The 20,521-nt window shown below is 34.7% G+C and overlaps 1 protein-coding gene across 14 annotated transcripts in view; it reads left to right on the top strand.

The window, feature by feature from the left end:
* The window catches only part of LOC112648106 (centrosomal protein of 76 kDa), a 233,806-nt gene that overhangs the window by 2,282 nt on the left and 211,003 nt on the right, over positions 1–20,521 (top strand). For 11 of the 14 annotated variants that reach the window (XM_049111871.1, XM_049111872.1, XM_049111873.1 and 8 more), the window contains 10 exons: positions 183–264; positions 893–1,117; positions 2,273–2,458; positions 4,528–4,625; positions 5,177–5,305; positions 10,219–10,407; positions 13,975–14,141; positions 15,481–15,814; positions 17,685–17,902; positions 18,690–18,805. In XM_049111871.1, coding sequence (XP_048967828.1) covers positions 183–264; positions 893–1,117; positions 2,273–2,458; positions 4,528–4,625; positions 5,177–5,305; positions 10,219–10,407; positions 13,975–14,141; positions 15,481–15,814; positions 17,685–17,902; positions 18,690–18,805 — 1,744 coding nt within the window. Of the gene's footprint in view, positions 1–182; positions 265–892; positions 1,118–2,272; positions 2,459–4,527; positions 4,626–5,176; positions 5,306–10,218; positions 10,408–13,974; positions 14,142–15,480; positions 15,815–17,684; positions 17,903–18,689; positions 18,842–20,521 lie in introns of all 14 variants that reach the window. The other 3 variants (XM_049111881.1, XM_049111882.1, XM_025429577.3) reach the window with 2 other exon arrangements.

Genomic DNA, 20,521 nt, shown 5'->3' with positions numbered 1-20,521 from the left:
GTGACCAGTTCATCAACTCTTTTCATTATTTTAATTATGCTGGGAAAATAAGAGTTTCCTTGAGGGGGCTTTATCCTGTATACTTCTGTTTAGTTCTTAGTCCCACCCATTGTTGATGTTTCTTTGCTTAGCTATAATTTTTGTTTTCTAATTTGTTTTCATCTTTTTTCCCACCTTTCTAGGACAGTGTTGATCAAGAACTACCTTCCTCTCCAAAACAACCTGTTTGTTTTACTGATAGACAATCAACGTTGTTAAAAAAAAGTATGTATATTTCTTTTAACATTGATTTCGTTTTGCACCGTACTACATATTGATGTGCTGTAGTGTTTGGTATTTGATGAAAACCATTTTTTTCCTTCTCGAATGAGATTCTTACCATTTTTGTAATTAATCATCCAAAAAACTTAGATTCTGTTTTGCACCAAGTTGTGTATGTCAGAAGCTTTAGTATATCACAGAGTAGAAGCAAAAACAGAATTACCTGTTTCTCATGTTTTAATAATATGTTTTATAAACATTGTACAGCTTTGCTTTTTTAACGGTAATTGCCTAAAAAGTACACTTGCTGAGTTTATATTTGTTTGGTTTGGCTTTGGCGGTGAAGGCGTGTTATTAGATAAGCACCTGAAGAGCAAAGGTTTCTTAAGCCTTGGCTCTGACTCTTTTCTAGCTGGGAGAAAGTAGCCAGAATATAAAAACTCCGATAAAGATATATCTTATTGTGTATGTTTTCTTTCTTGGTTTCAAATGGTCCTGGTATACAGTAAATTTGTTACTTTTTTAATTTAGTCTTTGGTTTTATTTCTGTCAAGTTATTATTTCCTATTGTCTTGATCACATTCCTTAAGTTGTTTGGCAGTTTCCTCATATATATTGCTACACTTTACAGCTAATATTGATCCAACACGGAGGTATCTTTACCTTCAGGTTTTGGGTGGAAAAGCTTTCTTGGAACATCTACAAGAACCTGAGCCTTTACCTGGACAAGTTTGTTCAACCTTTACTCTATGTTTACATTTTCGAAACCAACGTTTTCGTTCTAAACCTGTTCCATGTGCCTGTGAACCAGATTTTCATGATGGCTTTTTACTTGAAGTACACAGAGAAAGCTTAGGTAAGGAGCAATAATAACTTGTCATTTAATTGAGTAAATATTTGTTAGGTTTTATGGTAACATAACTTTTGCTAGAAGGAGAGTTTTATGATGATTGAATCTTCCTACTTTGCTTTTATTTTCTCCACTGCTCTTTTTTACATAAATTACTTCTACCTTTTTGCTTTATTTTCTGCTAAATAATTTTTCCTTAAGATTTTTTATTTTTACTGTTTTAATGGTTGCTTCTTAAGTAGTAAACATTTAAATATCTGTTAGGGGGTTGCCTGGGTGCTGTAGTCGGTTAAGTATCTGACTCCTTATTTTGGCTCAGGTCATGCATGATCTTAGTGTTGTGGGTTTGAGCCCTGCATCGGGCTCTGCGCTCAGCACAGAGTCTACTTGAGATTTCTTTCTCCCTCTCCGCCCCCCTCCCCAAAATCAGTCAATCAACCAATCAATGAATGCCTGCTAGATGCGTTATACTGTACTAGGCAAGTGCTGAGGATCTAGTGAAGAACAAGACATAATTCTTCTCATTTATGAAGGATAGCTAGGTTTATCATGTTATGTAACTTTGAGAAATAAAGGTAGGATGGGAGTCTGTAACTAGTTTTTTAAAATTATATACCTGATTCCTATAATTCTTATATTATTTCTGTAACTGTATTTTATGTTATTTCAATATAGAAATCTTAATAATGTGTTTGCTTAGCAAAGCTAAAAAATTACACCTTTAGAAATTTAGATTGCTAAGATGGCTAATACAGTATGAAAAGATTTTTTTGCCCTTGGTGAAAAAGGTTACCCTAATAAGGCTGTTTATTTTTTTTTTTTAAAGATTTTATTTGAGAGAGCACAAGTGAGCACAAGCAGAGAGTGTTGGGGAGAGGGAGAAGCAGACTCCCTGCTGAGCAGGGGGTGTGACCTGGGGATCCATCTCAGGACCCTTAGATCATGACCTGAGCCAAAGGCAGACGCTTAGCTGACAGAGCTCCCCAGGCACCCCAGGATTGTACTTTTTAAATTAAGTAATCTGTTGCATGGTTTCTGAGGCATTACCAAATTATTTTATTTGGTTTTATGTAAGTATATTAGTATCCTTTGCAATAAACGTATTCTTCTATGTTGGTCTAATGGAATATGTAATGTGATGCATTTGGTTTATGTTGCCAGGTGATGGAACTAGAATGGCTGATTCAACAACAATGTTATCAATAAGTGATCCAGTTCATATGGTGCTAATCAAAACAGACATATTTGGTGAGACTACTTTAGTAGCATCCTATTTTCTCGAATGGCGATCAGTTTTGGGCTCAGAAAATGGAGTGACCAGTCTTACTGTGGAGCTTATGGGTGTAGGTATGATGATTCATCACTGTTACCTTTTTATAGCCATAGCTTGTTTATAAATGCATTTTATGTTTTCTGAATGCCTTTGTAAACCAAACAGGAAACATGTAAAAAAACTTTCATTAGGGAGTGCCTGCATGGTGCAGTCACTTAAGTATCCGACTCTAGATTTCCACTCTTGATTTTGGCTCAGTTCGTGATCTTAGGGTCATGGTCTTAGGGTCATGAGATCCAAGCTCTGCATCAGGCTCTGGGCTCAGTGTGGAGGAGTCTGCTTAAGATTTCTTTCTCTCAAAAAAAAAAAAAGAAAAAAAAAAAAACAGATTCTCTCTCTCTCTCTCTCTCTCTCTTCCCCTCCCCCCTTTCCTCTTGTGTGCGTCCTCTCTCTCAAATAGATAAATACTTAATAAAATACTTAAAAAAAGAATTTCATCAAAATTACATTTGGACTCTAGTATTGGGGTCTTGGGAAATGCCGTGAAGCATGTTAGTAAAGAACTAGGGCAGCCTGGGTGGCTAAGTGGTTTAGCACTGCCTTCGGCCTAGGGCCTGATCCTGGAGACCTGGGATCAAGTCCCGTGTCGGGCTCCCTGCATGGAGCCTGCTTCTCCCTCTGTCTGTGTCTCTGCCTCCTCTCTCTCTCTCAATCTGTGTGTGTGTGTCTCTCACGAATAAATAAATAAAGTCTTAAAAAAAAAAGGGTATAGAACTATACAGTCAAACTGATCTTGTAAGGAAAAATTTTTTTTTCAGGGGCTTATTTTTTTTCTTCAAATTTATTTGATTGCATATAAGGCTATAAAGAACAGTAGGATTCTTCACACAGATGCATATGTAAAAACTCTACTCCAGCACACTCCAGTGTACAGTGCATCCCCCATTAGTATCAGTGCCTTCCTGCAGCAGTGGTTCTTACAGAATATGGAGGTGATACTTTTCCAACATTTTACATGTGGGAATATGGGACTCAAAGAGGTGCTGACTTGTTCATTGACAGGATCTATGAATAATACTCCTTGAGGAGAGAGATGGTGCCTATTTTATTCACCATTGTTTCCTTGGACTCTTGGGAACTATCTGATGTGTGATATGTATTTTCTAATAGAATAAAACCTACCAGTATTTTATGCATAACATATAAGGGAATTACTTTGGTATTGAAACTAAGTCACAGAGTCAAACCTGGTTGGTGGACGGTATAGCTTTAGTACTTTAGATTTTGATAAGTCATACCCAGAATGTGGTTTTCCTTAAATAGAAAGTAAGGGCACAAGTTTTTTGTGGGATATATGTATTTCCAAAAGATACACATTATTTGTCTTCAAATATAGGCCTAACATGATTATCATAGTAGTGACCAAGAAACAAGTATATTCTGATTCACCAGAGGAATAGTAGATAGTTCGGGATCCCTGGGTGGCGCAGCGGTTTGGCGCCTGCCTTTGGCCCAGGGCGCGATCCTGGAGACCCGGGATCGAATCCCATGTCGGGCTCCCGGTGCATGGAGCCTGCTTCTCCTTCTGCCTATGTCTCTGCCTCTCTCTCTCTCTCTCTCTGTGTGACTATCATAAATAAATAAAAAAAAATAAAAATTAAAAAAAAAAAGGAATAGTAGATAGTTCTTGTAAAAAGTGTATTTGTTTTCAAATTGTTTAAATCCAGGTATGGATGTGATGCGAAAAATGGGAAGGAATTATTATATGTGACAAAGTATAAATATTTCCTGAGAACCAGATGTTAACAGTTGCTTTACTTTGTTTTTAATGTAAATCTGGTTGGTATACGTTTAATGAAGATAAAAATTAAGAATACCAAATCCTTTAGATCCAAATAGCCCTTTAAAATGTAATAAGCAAGCTCAAAAAATAGATAATCTTACAACTAGATCAAGGTCTTTATGCAAAATAAAAACTGATTTGAATTGTTTTTAATATGAATATTAAAGATGTTGAATATTATCTGTATTTCACGTAAGTGGTAAAGCCAAAATTCTTAGATTATTTTGGTTAGACTTTGGTTGACTAAATATACATAGTCTGGAAACCTCTGAAGTTCTAAATATTTGTTTATATTTATAGGCACAGAATCAAAAGTTTCTGTTGGAATTTTAAATATAAAACTTGAGATGTACCCACCACTCAATCAGACATTATCTCAGGAAGTAGTGAACACACAGGTAAATGATTCTGAATTTCTCTTCTTTGTGTATTTGTTTTCATAGTAGTATATTTATCTATTGATCCTAGAAAGTAATTTCTTTTTGGAAAATTACCACTTAACTGGTTTTAAGCAAGAGAATGACAATACAATTTATTATTAAAAAAATTTTATCTTGGGGTGCCTCAGTTGTTTAAGCATCTGCCTTTGGCTCGGCTCATGGTCTAAGTGTCCCGTGATTGAGCCCCACGTCAGGCTCTCTCCTGGGCAAGGGGTCTGCTTCTCCCTCTCCCTCTGTGATGTTTCTCACTCTGTCTGAAATAAATGAATAAGATCTTTAAAAAAAAATTTGTCTTGGGAGAAAAAAAGATCACTGACCATTATATGGAAACTAGATTATAAGGGGAGGGGTAGTATAGACACAGGGAAGTCTGTCAGGAAGCTGTTACAGATGATGGAGATGATGGCTTACGGTTAGGGTGGTGATAGAGATGGAGGGAAGTATGTAGAATTGTTAATTATTTTATAGTATTTAAGGAGGAAAAATATATATATTTTTTTAATTTCAAGCTTGCTTTGGAACGTCAGAAAACTGCAGAGAAAGAGCGATTATTTCTTGTATATGCAAAGCAGTGGTGGAGAGAATATTTGCAAATTCGACCCTCACACAACTCACGGCTGGTCAAGATTTTTGCACAGGTTTGTGTTTAATATTTACTGTTGTATATATAAGTTTCATTTAAGGTGAATTGTTAAAATGTATTCCTGACAAATGAAAGTTTATTTGTAAAAATTGAATATGATTTTGTAATATTCTCTTTCGCTGAGTAGGTGATGTAACGCAATATTTTATTTTGCTTTTCATTTTCAATTTTTTTTAAAAAGATTTTGTTTATTCATGAGAAAGGCAGACACCAGGCAGAGAGAGAAGCAGACTCCCCGTGGGGAGCCTGATACGTAACAGGATCCTGGGACTCTGGGATCATGTCCTGAGTGAAGGCAGATGCTCAACTGCTGAGCTACCTAGGTGTCCCTCATTTCAATTTTTTTAAACCTTTTTTTTAATATATTTGATTTAAAATAGATAAAAACCCATTTTGTTTAAGTTGGAGTGTGATATTTAGTACTAAATGATTAAATACTAGAATACTTTGCAGTTGATAATGTAAATTCAGCTTTGATGTGCAGAATTGGGGCTATGGGCACATATGTTTAGAAATATATTTTGTTGGGCTATTTTCTTAAAGACAGTCTTATATGTAATAATTCTATATAGCCACCATCTCTGAGCCTGTGACAAGCAATATTTAACTGCAGCATTTCAGTTATATATAGATATGCTTCTATTTTTCCTACAGCCTAAGCTTATTTTCTCTCATTATCAAATCAGAATAAAATATATGATCAGATCCATGTTTTTTGTAACTTTTGAGGAATCATTCAAATTTTTTATATATAGTTAGCCTTATGTAGATGCTTTTATAAGAGTTATAGTGTGGTATTATTTTGACTGATCTTTCTCAGATCCTGTGCATTCATCTAGTTTTACCCTACATAGTAGGATGGACTAAGAGTAGGTCAGTTTGTAGATGAGGAGCTTAGAAGTGGGAGAGCCTAGTTGAGTAGGGATGGAAATGTGGGAAATGGCTTCTTGCTTTTCAGTAGCATTGTCTATGCATTGTTTAACAGGGCAGACAAGATAGCATTGATGCCAGGATGGGGCAAAGAGAAACCAGTCAAAATATAACTGGCTCTCTGCTGTCTGTTTAGTCTGAGGTGAGGTTATGTAAGGAATCTGGGACTAGAGAAGAATGGGTGGATGAGCAAGTAGACCAGAAAAATGACAAAGGAAAGAGGAGGAGGAATAGGAGGAGATATGCAGTTATGCAAAATCTTTTTTTTTTTTTTTTTAAGGAAATACTACTTAAACAAGTTTCCATCTCTTAGAATTCATTGTAAGAAGATTTGACTACATAAGGTCACTTAGTCTCATGGTAACCATATGAGATTGTCAGTTGGCCAGGAGTTTCTACTATTTTATAAAAAATAAACAGTATAAAGAATAGAAGAGTGAAGATTTTTTCCTAAGATCAAATAGCAGCTCAGTCATGGAGACTCCATTGAGTTGCAGTTTTGACTAGGGCATTTTTGGTTTGACTGGACCACCTCTGGACATACAGAGAGTAAATAAATGTTTATTTTACTTCAGTTCCCCAGAAGTATCTTTGCTGCTTCTTTCTATATTTGACTAGATATGAAGTTAAGAAACAATAGCATTTATTTAGGACAGTCAATCTTATCACAAAAACTGCACAAAAAAATGCACAAAAAATTTTAAACCAAAAAATTATTATACATGGTCTGAAAATGAATTTCCAGTGCTTCTAGGCATAAGAGAAAATAATTTACAGCAACACTGTCTCTGCAGTGAGGGAAATGTTCTCTGTGCTGTCCAGTATGATAGCCATTGACCTATTGAGTGTGTAAAATGTTGCAATAAAGAACTGAATTTTACATTTTATTTTAATTTTAATTAAAATTTAAATAGCTACACAGGGTTAGTGGCATTCTTAATGGGACAGTGCAGGTTTAGAAGCTGAAATATTGAAATTTTCAAGACATTTCATTTGAGGTATTATGGATAATATGAGAAATACTGCTGTAATGAAACAATGATCTATCTTGTATTCTAAGATGCTACTTTTGATGATTGTCTTAGGGTAAATGCATCCACTTTTTAGGTACTCATTCCTTTCCTTTCTGATAGTGAAGTTGTAAGAATAGGACTAAATGGCCCACTCAGGAACTCAGTTAATTACCTTTATTGTAACAGCTGTAGAATCTTCCAAGTTGTTATACATAATAATCTGTTGACTTATTTTTCCTCCCTTGCTTGTTTTGCTGTAGTACAATAGTATTATACATAATAATCTGTTGTACTTATTTTTCCTCCCTTGCTTGTTTTGCTGTAGTACAATAGTAATTTACTTAACGATAACTTAAATTTTCTAGTGCAAGAAATTTTAAAATAAGTCATAGAAATTGACCATTAAGATTTAAGAAAATGTTATAGGGATGCCTGGGTGGTTCAGCAGTTGAGCATCTGCCTTTGGCTCAGGGCGTGATCCTGGAGTCCCAGGATTGAGTCCCACATCAGGCTCCCTGCATGGAGCCTGCTTCTCCCTCTGCCTATGTCTCGGTCTCTCTCTGTCTCTGTCTCTTTCTCTCTCTCTGTATGTGTCTCTCATGATAAATAAATAAAATCTTTTTTAAAATATAAAAAAAGTGTTATAAATCACTTGAAGACTGAGGTTATCCTTCTAATATTCAGATTGTGATTTCAAGACTTAATATTCCAACACTATACTAGATCAGTAATAACATTGAGTTAATATGAAAGAAATCCAAATAACAGTTTTCTACTTCCCTCCAAAATTAGAATCATGGTTTTCTGTTTTTAAAATGAATGCTATGGGGGCACCTGGGTTGCTCAGTGGTTGAGTCTGCTTAGGTTGTGATCCCAGGATCCTGGGATCAAGTCCCACATCGGGCTCCCTGCAGGGAGTCTACTTCTCCCTCTGCCTCTGTCTCTGCCTCTCTCTCTGTGTCTCTCATAAATAAATAAATAAAATCTTTAAAAGAAATAAAATAAATGCCATGAAACACCCTTTGCTTAAATCTCTTGTCTTCCTCTGTTCCTTAGTTTCCTTAATTGTCTTTGATTCTTCATTCTACTTGAGCTTTTTTTCTAGCTGATTCCTTTGTTCTGTCTATTACTGACTCCCAAGATTGCATGGGGAGATGGAGAGTAACAAAGAGATCACCATGGATGTGTTTGAGCCATGGAGGTAACAGTGGGGTGGGAGAGACAAGGAAAAAAAAATCAGTGCCTTTTAGAATTGAGAACCATAGTTAAAAGTCAAATCATAATAATACTTCGCTCTACATCAAAAAATTTATTATCTTTCTTGCTATAATTAAATGTAAAAGGGCTGTTTTGTTTTGTTTTCCTTCCTAAGGTTTGGGATTATAGTGGAGAGAGGTGATGTTTTTGTGGTATAGAAAGACATCAGTAGTTCTGATAATCAAAACAGTTGTTTTTCTGTTAGCTGAGTTATTAGACTTTGTTTCTGAGGAGCCTTGCCATGACACAGTGTGTTAAATTGTCTTTGAATTTTGAATAGAAAATAGTGTTTTGATTTTGTCATCTCAGTAATCATGAAGTTAAGGGATATGCAGGCTTTGGTAATATTAACTCTAAACGCACAGTGGTGGACCATCACCAGAGACTTTTGTATGCACTGTAGTTACCTTAAATGCTAGGATACATCATATATTTATATTTAAAAATGTAAAATGTTTTCCTTAAATGGTTTTCAGAACTCTGCTTGCAGTTGACTTGGTTAACAAATCCTTGTTTCCTGTGGATCTCCAGGTGTAATGGAAACAAACTGAAAATGAGCTCTGATAATTTGTTGTTATATTAGTAACTCAGAAGAGTTATTCTGTTTGGATATACAGTATTAAGTTCTTTATGATAATATGAAAGGATACTGTGACTTAGATCCCCTCTCCATCCCCTACCCACCTGCCTGTTCTGTTTTCAGAAGAGTTCTTTTGTTTTTCTAAGTTATTGAGGAGTAATTGACAAATATAATTGTATATATTTGAAGTGTACAATATATATGTGTATTTGCTATACATATACATCGTGGAATGCCTATCAAGATCAAGATAATAAACACATCCGTCAATTTACATAGTTACCTCTTTCCTATGTGGTGAGGAGACTTAAGATCTGCTCTTAGCAGCTTTCAAGTTTACTGTATTAATTACTCCTCATGTTTTCCATTAGATCCTCAAAACTTAATCTTATAACTGAAAATCTGTACCCTTTGGCCTATATCTCTCTGTTCCTCCCTCTGTCTAATCCTTGGCAATCACCATTCTATTCTCTATTTCTATGAAATCAGCTTTTTTTTTTTTTTTTTTTTTTAAGATTCCACATGTAAGGGAAACCATACAAGATTTGTTTTTCTCTATCTGGCTTATTTCACTTTGCATAATACCCTTCAGATTCATCTATGTTGTCACAAATGGCAGGATCTCCTTTTTTTATAGCTAAATAATATTCTGTTGTATGGGTAATACCACATTTTTTCACTTATTTATCCATTAAAGGACATTTCACTTGTTTCTATCTATATTTTGACTATTGTGACTGATGCTGCAGTGAACATGGATGTGAAGATAGATGTCTTTTTGAGATACTGATTTCAGTTGCTACAGATATCTCAGAGTGACATTGCTGAATCATGGTAGTTCAGGTCCTTAACTGTCACAAGTTTTGGAGATAGCTCAGGGTTTGAATTCTGGCTCTGTTGCATAATATTGCAGCTTCAATTTCTTCATTTATGCAATGAAAATAGTAAGAGATATTAAGAGGATTAAAAGATACATTGTATGCGTAGCACTTCACTGCTGGATGCGGGGTAAGCATTCAATAAATGGTATCCAGAATTATTTTATCCCACATTAATATATTCTAAGAAAAGGTGTTAATATTGGGAATAATCTATCCTACAGTTAATATTTTTTCCCTCTTCCCTCAGGATGAAAATGGGATAAACAGACCAGTTTGTTCCTATATTAAACCACTTCGAGCTGGGAGGCTTCTGGATACTCCAAGGCAAGCAGCGAGATTTGTTAATGTCCTTGGTTATGAAAGAGCCCCTGTTATTGGAGGAGGAGGTAAACAGGAACAGTGGTGCACTCTGCTGGCCTTTCTCTGTAGAAACAAGGTACTCTGCACTTGTAATAGAATTAAACAGCAATACATCATAGTTATTGTGAGTTTATCATATTTGAAAATAATTAACCTAGAAAAATGGATAAATGATCAGTTTGAACTAGTCAATCTCGTGTTTTTAATACATAAAAAGCGTTTTTATTTTCTTGTATAGTTTCTTACTTAGCATAATATGATTTTTGTGAGGTGGAGATAAGTATTGTAATGTCAGAAATCAAGATACAGAGGTAAATTCAATTGAATTAGAGACAATGCTGGGATAATCATGGTCTTTCTAGTACTATTTTCTAGTACTAAAAGCTACTTCGATGATACATTTTTTTAAAAGGGAAAATAGCAGTACAAAAGGAATATGGAAGAAAATCTTAGATTGCATGGTATTTTGTTTAGTTTCAAGTGTAAGTATATATTTAAGAATTTGTGTACATTTATTGATGTTAAATAAATTGATTTCAATAAATTTTATAGATAATTTGATATTTTTAATCTCTGTTCTAAAATGATAATATAAAAACAATAAGACTATCTTTAGCATTTCAGTTCTGCTGAAATAGAAAAAAAATTATTTGTTTTGAAATAATATTATTTGGTCTGAGGTTATATATGTAGTATGAGTCTTTATTCACAAAGCAAAGCTTATACAGTAGAAGAACCTATTTAACTCACTTAGATTGATTTGTTAGGAAGATTTTTATGTAAAAAAACAATCGAAAACGGGCAACTGAGTGGCTCTGACCGTTAAGCATCTGACTCTTGATTTTGGCCTAGGTCATGATCTCAGTGTTGTGGAATCGAGCCTGGAGTCCAGCTCCACACTCAGCATGGAGTCTGCTTAAGATTCTTTTCTCTCAAAAAAAAAAAGATTCTTTTCTCTCTCCCTCTGTCCTTCTCTACTTCTCTCCCCCGCTTCCCAAAAAAGGAAAAAAAAATAAACATTATCAAAAAAATATTTTGATTTATTCTCAAGCTGTGGTTCTCAAAAATTGTATGGATTTCAGCTTTTTTTTATTTCAAATATAGCAGGAATGATACATACTTAAAATTATTATATAAAGAGGTGCCTGGTGGCTCGGTTGGTTGGGTATCCGTCTTTGGCTCTGGTCATGATCCTGGGATCAAGCCCTACATCAGGCTCCCTGCTCAGTGGGGAGCCTGCTTCTCCCTTTTCCTCTCCCTTTGTCCTTCTCCCTGCTTGTGCCCTCTCTCACACTCTGCTCTATCTCAAATAAATTTAAAAAATCACTGTAAATAATTCATTCATAAAGCAAATAATTGCCCCTTTGATTCATTATTTTGTTTACCTGAGTTTGTTTAAATGGAAAACATCTTAAATTAGAAGCTTGAAATTATTTTTTCTTAATTAAAAAAAAATTATTCAGAGAGGAAGAGAGCAAGTGAGAGCACGAGCGGGGGAGGATCAGAGGGAGAAGGAGAGACAGACTCTCCACTAAGTAGGGAGCCCAACGTGCAGCTCAGTCCCAGGACACCAGGATCATGATCTGAGCCAAAGGCAGATACTTAAACAACTGAGCCACTGAGGTGCCCCAGAAGCTTGAAATTATTAAAAAAAGATATTTTTGCACAAACAAGAGCATTACAATAATAGTAAAGATGAAATTTCACTCATAATTCTATTGCCAGTTTTTCGCCTTTTAAAAATATTTTTGTATTTTTCTTCTGTGTATATATCATTTTTTTCCATAACTGAGGTATAAATAAAATTTTGTGTGCTGCTTTATAATTGAACATTATGCTATGAACATTTTCCCATGTGTTAACTACAGTTTTTATGATCTCCATTTCTTAATGGTTGGATAAGTGTAAAGTTTTCTTTAGTTGGTGTACAAAATCTACATAACTATTTTGCCATTGTAGTAACTATTTCTTTTGGCTACAGTAGCTTGCTTCTAATTTTTTTATATCTTTGTGAGTGAATTTTTTTTCAATGAATATTGGGAGTACTATTATGTTTCTTTTGAAATTTTTTAGTATAAAATCTCACTATTATAGAAACTACTGAATCTAAAAGAATGGATATTATATTTTTTGAAAGTCCTATTGAGATTTTATCTATTTTGTTTTTTATTTTATTTATTTTTGTTTTTTTTTCTTTAAGATTTTATTTATTTATTCATGACAGACACAGAGAGAGAGAGAGAGAGAGAGGGGCAAAGACACAGGCAGAGGCAGAAGCAGGCTCCATGGAAGGAGCCTGACGTGGGACTCGATCCTGGGTCTCCAGGATCACGCCCTGGGCTGAAGGCAGGTGCTAAACTGCTGAGCCACGGGGGCTGCCCTATTTGTTTTTTTAATATTTTATTTATTCATTCATGAGAGACAGAAAGAGAAGCAGAGACACAGGCAGAGGGAGAAGCGGGCTCCATGCAGGGAGCCCGACGTGGGACTCTATCTCGAGTCTACGGGATCACACCCTGGGCTGAAGGCAGCGCTAAACCGCTGAGCCACCCGGGCTGCCCATACTGAGATTTTAAAATGGTATTGGTTCTATTATAGTTGATCAAAAAGCAGCTGTGTAGAGCCACTAATACGAAATCACCCTTCCTGCTAACATTGAACTTAATAGTTTTGGTTTTGTATATTACCTATAGTCCTGCACTTAAATACATACCTTTATATAATTGTAGCCTTACTGTTTAATATTTTGATTTTTTTTACAGATTATCAGATATTTTCTGTTTTTGTAGCTTTCATATTTTTAAGTTGTAAAAGTAACATAATGTTGTTAAAATTTAGAAAATAGAAGGGAAAGTAATAGAAAACCTCCCATAATTATAGCCATTGTTGACATTTTGCTGTTCTTTCACTCATTTTTTTCTAATATGTTAATGCCTTAAAATGATCACATATAGATACCATAACTGATTGTTTTAAGTTTGAGTATTTTCCTCTGTATTTGCATTTCTTGGTGTATCATTTGTTATCTTGTCTGTTCATGTTCTTTAGCTATTCATCTTTAAAATCCTGCTGCTTTTCTTCCTCTAAGTTTTTAAATAAACTTTAGAATAATGCCCGCTTTCCAAGTATGATTATCAGATTTGTGAGCACTGACTTTGTAAACTAATTTAGGTTCTTCTAAAATTAGTGTATTCTTACCCCTCTCCTTAATTGTTTCAGCTTAACACTAGACTAATGATTAAAAGTGAAATTTAGGGGTACCTGGGTGGCTTAGCCGGTTAAGCATCTGCCTCCACTCAGGTCATAATCTCAGGGTCCTGAGATCAAGCTCCATATCGGGCTCCCTGTTCAGTGGGGATCTGCTTCTTTCTCCCTCTCCCTCTGTGCTTGGTTTCTCTCACTCATTCTCTCTCAAGTGAATAAATAAAATCTTAAAAAAAAAAATTAGGAGTGGCTAGCTGTCTCAGTCAATGGAGCATGTGACCCTCGGTCTCAGAGTTGTGAGTTTGAGTCCCATATTGAGTTTATAAATCACTTCAAAAAATCTTTTAAAAAATGGAATATTAATAATGCTTTTTAGTTATAATTTTGTATTGAACATTTAATGAGAAAATTGTGAAGGAATAAATAATTCATTTTCTAGGGTGACTGTGAAGATCATGCTAACCTTCTGTGCAGCCTTCTTCTTGGATATGGATTAGAAGCCTTTGTCTGTGTTGGGACTAAGGCAAAAGGAGTACCTCATGCGTGGGTTATGACCTGTGGAACTGATGGAACCATCACTTTTTGGGAGAGTTTAACAGGACACAGGTTTGTCAGTCATATTTACAAGGATATTAAAATAAAGATGGGGATCCCTGGGTGGCGCAGCGGTTTGGCGCCTGCCTTTGGCCCAGGGCGCGATCCTGGAGACCCAGGATCGAGTCTCACATCGGGCTCCCGGTGCGTGGAGCCTACTTCTCCCTCTGCCTGTGTCTCTGCCTCTCTGTGACTATCATAAATAAATAAATTTAAAAAAAATTTTTTAAATAAATAAAATAAAATAAAGATGTAAATTTTTTTTTTAAGATTGTTTATTCATTCATGAGAGAGAGAGGCAGAGACATAGGCAGAGGGAGGAGCAGGCTCCTCACAGGGAGCCTGATGTGGGACTTGATTCCAGAACTCCAGGATCACGCCCTGGGCCGAAGGCAGGCAGTAAACCGCTGAGCCACCCAGGGATCCCAAGATGTAAATGTTTTAAATTAAGGATTCTTTGTTTATATTAGATGGTACTCAAACGCACAAATTAATAATTTTCATTATTAGAGCCTTTTTATGACCAAGCAAAAGATTACTTCAATTAAAACAGCTCTTAATTTGAAGAAAATTTGTACACCTAAAATATTCTTTACCAATATAATATAATAATATTAATATATTAATATAATATAATATTGGTTAAAAAATAATTTATTTTAAATTTTGTAATTGGCATATGCTTTTTCGAATGTTTTTCCCCAAGCCTAAAAATAAATTGAGGTTGTAAATCATGATTTCTTTTGAAAATTTGATGTCACCAATTCCACATTGGTAAATTCACTGTATGCTTTTCTTAGCTCTTTGGACTGCCATCAGATTTTGAAAGAGTTCGGTGTTCCCTCTTTCCTGGAACCATCTCTTTCCTTAGCTTCTACCATAGCATTGTCTTTCAGTTTTCATTATTCCTTTTTTTTTTTTTTTTTTTTTTAGTTTATATTATTCTTATCTGGCTGTTCTTACTTCACCTTTATCTGATCTACAAATGGAGTTTCTAAAGGCATAGCCCTGGGCCATCTTCTTAGGTTTTTTAATTTTCCCCTGGTTGATAATCATTTTTGTTAGTTGTACCTATTAATGTATAGCTAAAGTATTTTAATTGTGCTATTTGAGATGAATGATTTTGATCTTAATGGTTATACATAGAATATATTCTCATGTTGAATAAAGTTGATTTTTATATCATATGTGCCATACAATTACTGTAATAAAATTGTAGAAATATAAGAAAAAACAAGTATTAAACTCTAGTCCTGGGAAATAGTTATAGCCCTAAATATCTTTCTTAATAAATGTTACCATCTTAATTTTTAAGTTTTTACTGTATAAAATTATACTTTACTTTTTTTAGGTACATCCACAAACCTGCCAATCCTGATGAATCTCCAGTTGCAGAACAGCCCAAACCTCTGTACCCATATCGAACAATTGGTTGTGTTTTCAATCATCAGATGTTCTTGGGAAATTGTCAGCCCTCTGACTCAGTAGAAATCTGTGTATTTGATTTGAATGATGAATCCAAATGGAAACCCATGAGTGAAGAAGCAATCAGATCTGTGTGCGCTCCAGGAGCTACAACATCCCTTCCTCCTTTTCCCCCTCTATGTGCATCCACAATTGATGCTTCAGTAACAAGTAATGAAATAGAAATGCAGCTAAGACTGCTAGTGTCAGAACACAGGAAGGTAATTAACACTGATATTTGTAGTTTCATGCATTTTTTTTCATTTGTTTATGTATTTAACAATAATAAGGGGAGGAGGGCAGCTAGGATAGTACCAGTCACTGTTCTAGCCCTGAACAAAACAAATTTTGTTCCTGCCTTTAAGCTTGTAGTTTTGAAAGTCATGAGAGTTAGGTTCTGAGACCAAAAGTTTCCAAACTCACTAATATTTTTAGAATTTATTACTTCTAGAAATGAAGAGTGGTAAACTAGTTCAGACTTTTGCTGAATACCACTCTTTGGATTTATTTTTCTGTGGAGTACTTAATTCATATTATTCCTACTGAAAATACTGGGTTATATTTTTTTCATAATCATTTTTTTCCAGGTTGGTTTTATTTTGCCCTATCACATGAATTTAGCTGGATGTAAAATTATATTCTCATTCTAGTTTTAATTTGCATTGCCCTGATTATTAATGAGATCAGTCCTCTTATTAGCCATTTAGATTTCTTTTGTGCATTAGACATAACAAACATAAAAAGATATAAAAAGATTAGTATATTTTAAGAATTTTTGTTCATTGGAAGAAACCAGTCAGGGAATGAATGAAAACATGATTGGAGTGGGTGCAACACATAACCATCAAAGGACTAGAATCTCAGAAGACTTATTTCTAATTCATCTTTTGGGATTCCATAATAGACTCTCCACCTTCAGTGAATCCTGTTTACTGTGTTCCTTGAGGGCATCAAAGGCAAAGTGATTTATTAACTATGTTTTCTGGGCTTCCAATTACTATTAGTTTGGCTTCTAAAATCTGCTCTACTCACTTGCCAACTCATCAAAGCTTTTAGAAGTGTATTTTGGAAAGTAATCTGGCACTTATAGTTTGTTCTCAGCAGTAGGTTGTTCAAGGACCTACTTCACTTACACTGCGGAGAATGAAAGCCCCTCATTACTGCATCTTTCCCTCCATCACTCATACTATACTGCCTTTTAGTTTTCCTAGGTCTTGTTTACAAATAAGACCAGTATTTTATTGTAATAGGAATTTATGTAGAAAAAGAAAACAAAAAACTGAGCTAGATGCTAGTGTTGATCATTAAGTTAATGGTGCCTGAAAGCCAGTAAGTGAGATTTACTTTTCGCCACAGAAAAAAAGATAGATGAACATAGACCTTTGGGGTTACTTGGAACCAGCTAAAACCTTGAATACAAAATCAGGAAATGGCAGAGATCTATTATGATAATCAAAATATTTAGAATTTTTGAGAAAATTTTTTTTGTAACAATGTTTTTAAAATATCACGTGTATAGATATATGGAGTTCATTTCATACCACAAGTGAAATCTTAAATGCCTTCAACATTCTATAGAAACATGTTTTAAGCTCCCTGAAGGCCTAAAGCATATCTTTTCACCTTTATATCCCTTTACGGTATAAAAGTTAGTATTATCATGTAATTCATTTGTTGACTTTTCTCTCCTACTATAGTTGAATTTGTGTTGGAACAATTAAATTAAGCTGATTCAATCTTACTCTTTAAATAAAACGTGATTTCAGATTTCAGCAGCACTGTGTTTTCCATAGTAGGACTGTTCCATGTAGTATTTTCTAGTGAATATTAAGGAAGTACAGATTTTTGAGCCTTTACTAACATCAATGTATTAAAAGTTTTTTCTTTTTTTTACTTCTAAGTAAAACCAGGTACCTGTAGTTCCTTTATTTGTACGTGTCCTTATCATAATAGAAAATTTAAAAAGTTATGATGGGCTTTATATTAAAATATTTTTTATATTTTAAATGTATTAAAATCACCAACACTTATAATTGGTTATTAAAATACTAGTATATTTCACCTTTTCTTTTTATTTTTCGATTGCTGTAGGATCTTGGGCTCACTACTGTTTGGGAAGACCAGCTTTCCTATCTCTTATCACCAGCTTTGGCTTCTTATGAATTTGAGCGTACGACAAGTATATCTGCAGGCAATGAAGAATTTCAAGATGCCATAAGGAGGGCTGTACCTGATGGTCACACATTTAAAGGGTTCCCAATACATTTTGTCTATAGAAATGCAAGGCGCGCATTTGCTACATGTCTTCGGTAAGGTGGAATTTATGAATTTGTAAATGTTAACTGTCTTAGGAATTTAAAGATTTTTTTAAAATTAATTAATTAACTAGAGTAGGAGATGAGGGCAGAGTGGGGATAAGCAGACTCTGTGCTAAGCATGGACCCAAGTGCGGGGGTGGATCTCATGATCTGAACTGAAGTTGAGAGACGCACACCCTACTGAGCAACCCAGGTGTCCCTATTAACCTAGACTTTTAGCAGTCTGTTAGTCTGGTCGTTTAGGAATGACTTTAGAATCACGTGAACTTTTATAATGATTTATTTTCCTTGCCACAGATTGTGATTCATTAGGTCTGAAATGTGGCTCTAGGTAGTTGGAATAATTTTCCCGTTGGTTTTGGTGCAATCTCAGCTGAGGATTTCTAATCTTATCTAGTGTAATTTTTTAAATTTATAGACTGAGAAAATATTGTGTAATTTCAATAGCTAAACCAAAATCATAGGGCTATTGGTAACAGAGACTAGATTTTTGTGTGTGTTTTTGTTTTTTTTTTTAATTGGTGTTCAATTTGCCAACATATAGAATAACACCCAGTGTTCATCCCATCAAGTGCCCCCCTCAGTGCCCATCACCCAGTCCCCCCACCCCCTGCCCACCTCCCTTTCTACCACCCCTTGTTTGTTTCCCAGAGTAAGGAGTCTCTCATGTTCTGCAGAGACTAGATTTTTAAAAATTATTTTAAATATGGAATGGACTTATTTGGAGATAAAGTAAAATCTGTGTTCACTTCTTAATTAAATAAGTTTTCTTTTGTAGGTCTCCTTTCTGTGAAGAAATAATCTGTTGCCGTGGAGACCAGGTGCGACTGGCAGTTCGTGTCCGAGTGTTTACTTACCCCGAATCTGCATGTGCTGTTTGGATCATGTTTGCTTGTAAATATCGCTCGGTATTATAGGACTAACATTTCTGTAAGAATCTACCTGTGTTTTATTGGAATTTTACACATTGTACATTATAGCTGTTTAGAGGTTCATTATTTTAAAAATCACATTTTGGCTTGGATGTCATATTTCACTTTTGTATATACCTGATAATAGTTTGAAAAAAATCATGTGTGTATTTAAAAATTAAGGATAAAAAACTTGTAAAGTCTGAGTGAAATTTAGTATAAATTAAGTGTCTATTTTAATAAATGGTACATTGTTTACAGGTATTCAGTAGTTTATGAATAAAATAAAATTTACTCAGTTTTCTTTACATTAACAGGTAATCAGAGAGAGGTTTATTTGTCTAAGGGTTTGAGCCATAGAAAAATCAATATGATCATTATTTTTCATAGATTAATGATTAATGGGATTATTTTATATAAATTAGAAATTAACCTCACAACAGATTTGTTAAATAGGTGAAAATACATTTTGATGAACTATCACTTTTGTGGCTTACCCATTGGCCATAGGGATATTTGTGACTTTCCAGGGATTTATGGGAAGATTCTGATGCAAGAGTAGGAAAAACTGATACCAGAAAAGCATAAATATTAATAAAACAAATCTCACATAAAGATAAATGAATAATTTATAAATACATTAGTTTGATTCATTATATAAAAATGAACTGAGTATTTTAGAAGAAGCTCACCATACCCTTTTGTTACGACACTGATATACTGTTTTCTGTAATTATTATTGGCAGTCTGTTGCTGATTCTTGGTAGTCAGAGGATTCATTACTGGCCTCTTTATGGATTCCATCTTATGAAATCACATTTGTTTTTCTTTTTTCCTTTTTTTTTTTTTTCATTGTGATAAAAACACCAGAGTATATGCAATTACTCTAAATTGGAGAATCATTATGTGAGGCCCCTGAAAAATGAGCATATGTGAGGGACTCCATGCTGATACTTGCATTAAAACTGAGCAAGTTTTAGAAGTTAGTTTTAAAACTGAGCATCAAAAAAGCAGTAGTAGTTTGACTTTTTGTAAGAAGCTGCATGACATAATTGATAGATTGGATTGCCCATTTAGCATCTGTGCATAGATCTTGATTCAGTTGCTTCATCTATTGGTCTTTTTAAGAAAGCACTGTGGGGGGATGCCTGGGTGGTTCAGTGGTTGAATGTCTGCCTTGGGCTCAGGGCCTGACCCCGGGGGTCCCAGGATAGAGTCCCACATTGGGCTCCCTGCATGGAGCCTGCTTCTCCCTCTGCCTCTCTCTCTCTCTCTCTCTCTCTCTCTCTCTCTCTCTCTGTGTCTCTCATGAATAAGTAAATAAAATCTTAAAAAAAAAAAAAAGCAGCACTTTCTCTAAAAAGAGGGGCACTTGGATGGCTCAGTTGGTTAAGTGTCTGACTCTTAATCTCCTTGATCTCAGAGTTGTGAGTCTGATCCCCACATTGAGCTCCACGCTGGGCATGGAACCAACTTAAAAAAAAACAAAAAAAGCCAACAATGTGTACCAGTTGGCTATGCAAATTACTCTTTTCATCACTTAATTGTAAATAAAATGATTTAATGTTTTTTTAAAAATGAAAATCTAGAGATACCCTAAAATTTACCTTTTGTTTATTTTTACATATGATGAATATTTATGATTTAACTTATTTTTAAAAATCTGAAAATATCCCTCTACTTTCAATTTTCATTGAAA

This window comes from Canis lupus, chromosome 7 (assembly GCF_003254725.2).
Source record: "Canis lupus dingo isolate Sandy chromosome 7, ASM325472v2, whole genome shotgun sequence".
Lineage (NCBI taxonomy): Eukaryota > Metazoa > Chordata > Mammalia > Carnivora > Canidae > Canis > Canis lupus.
Note: the sequence above shows the minus strand (reverse complement) of the source record. Positions and strands in the feature narration are given on the sequence as shown.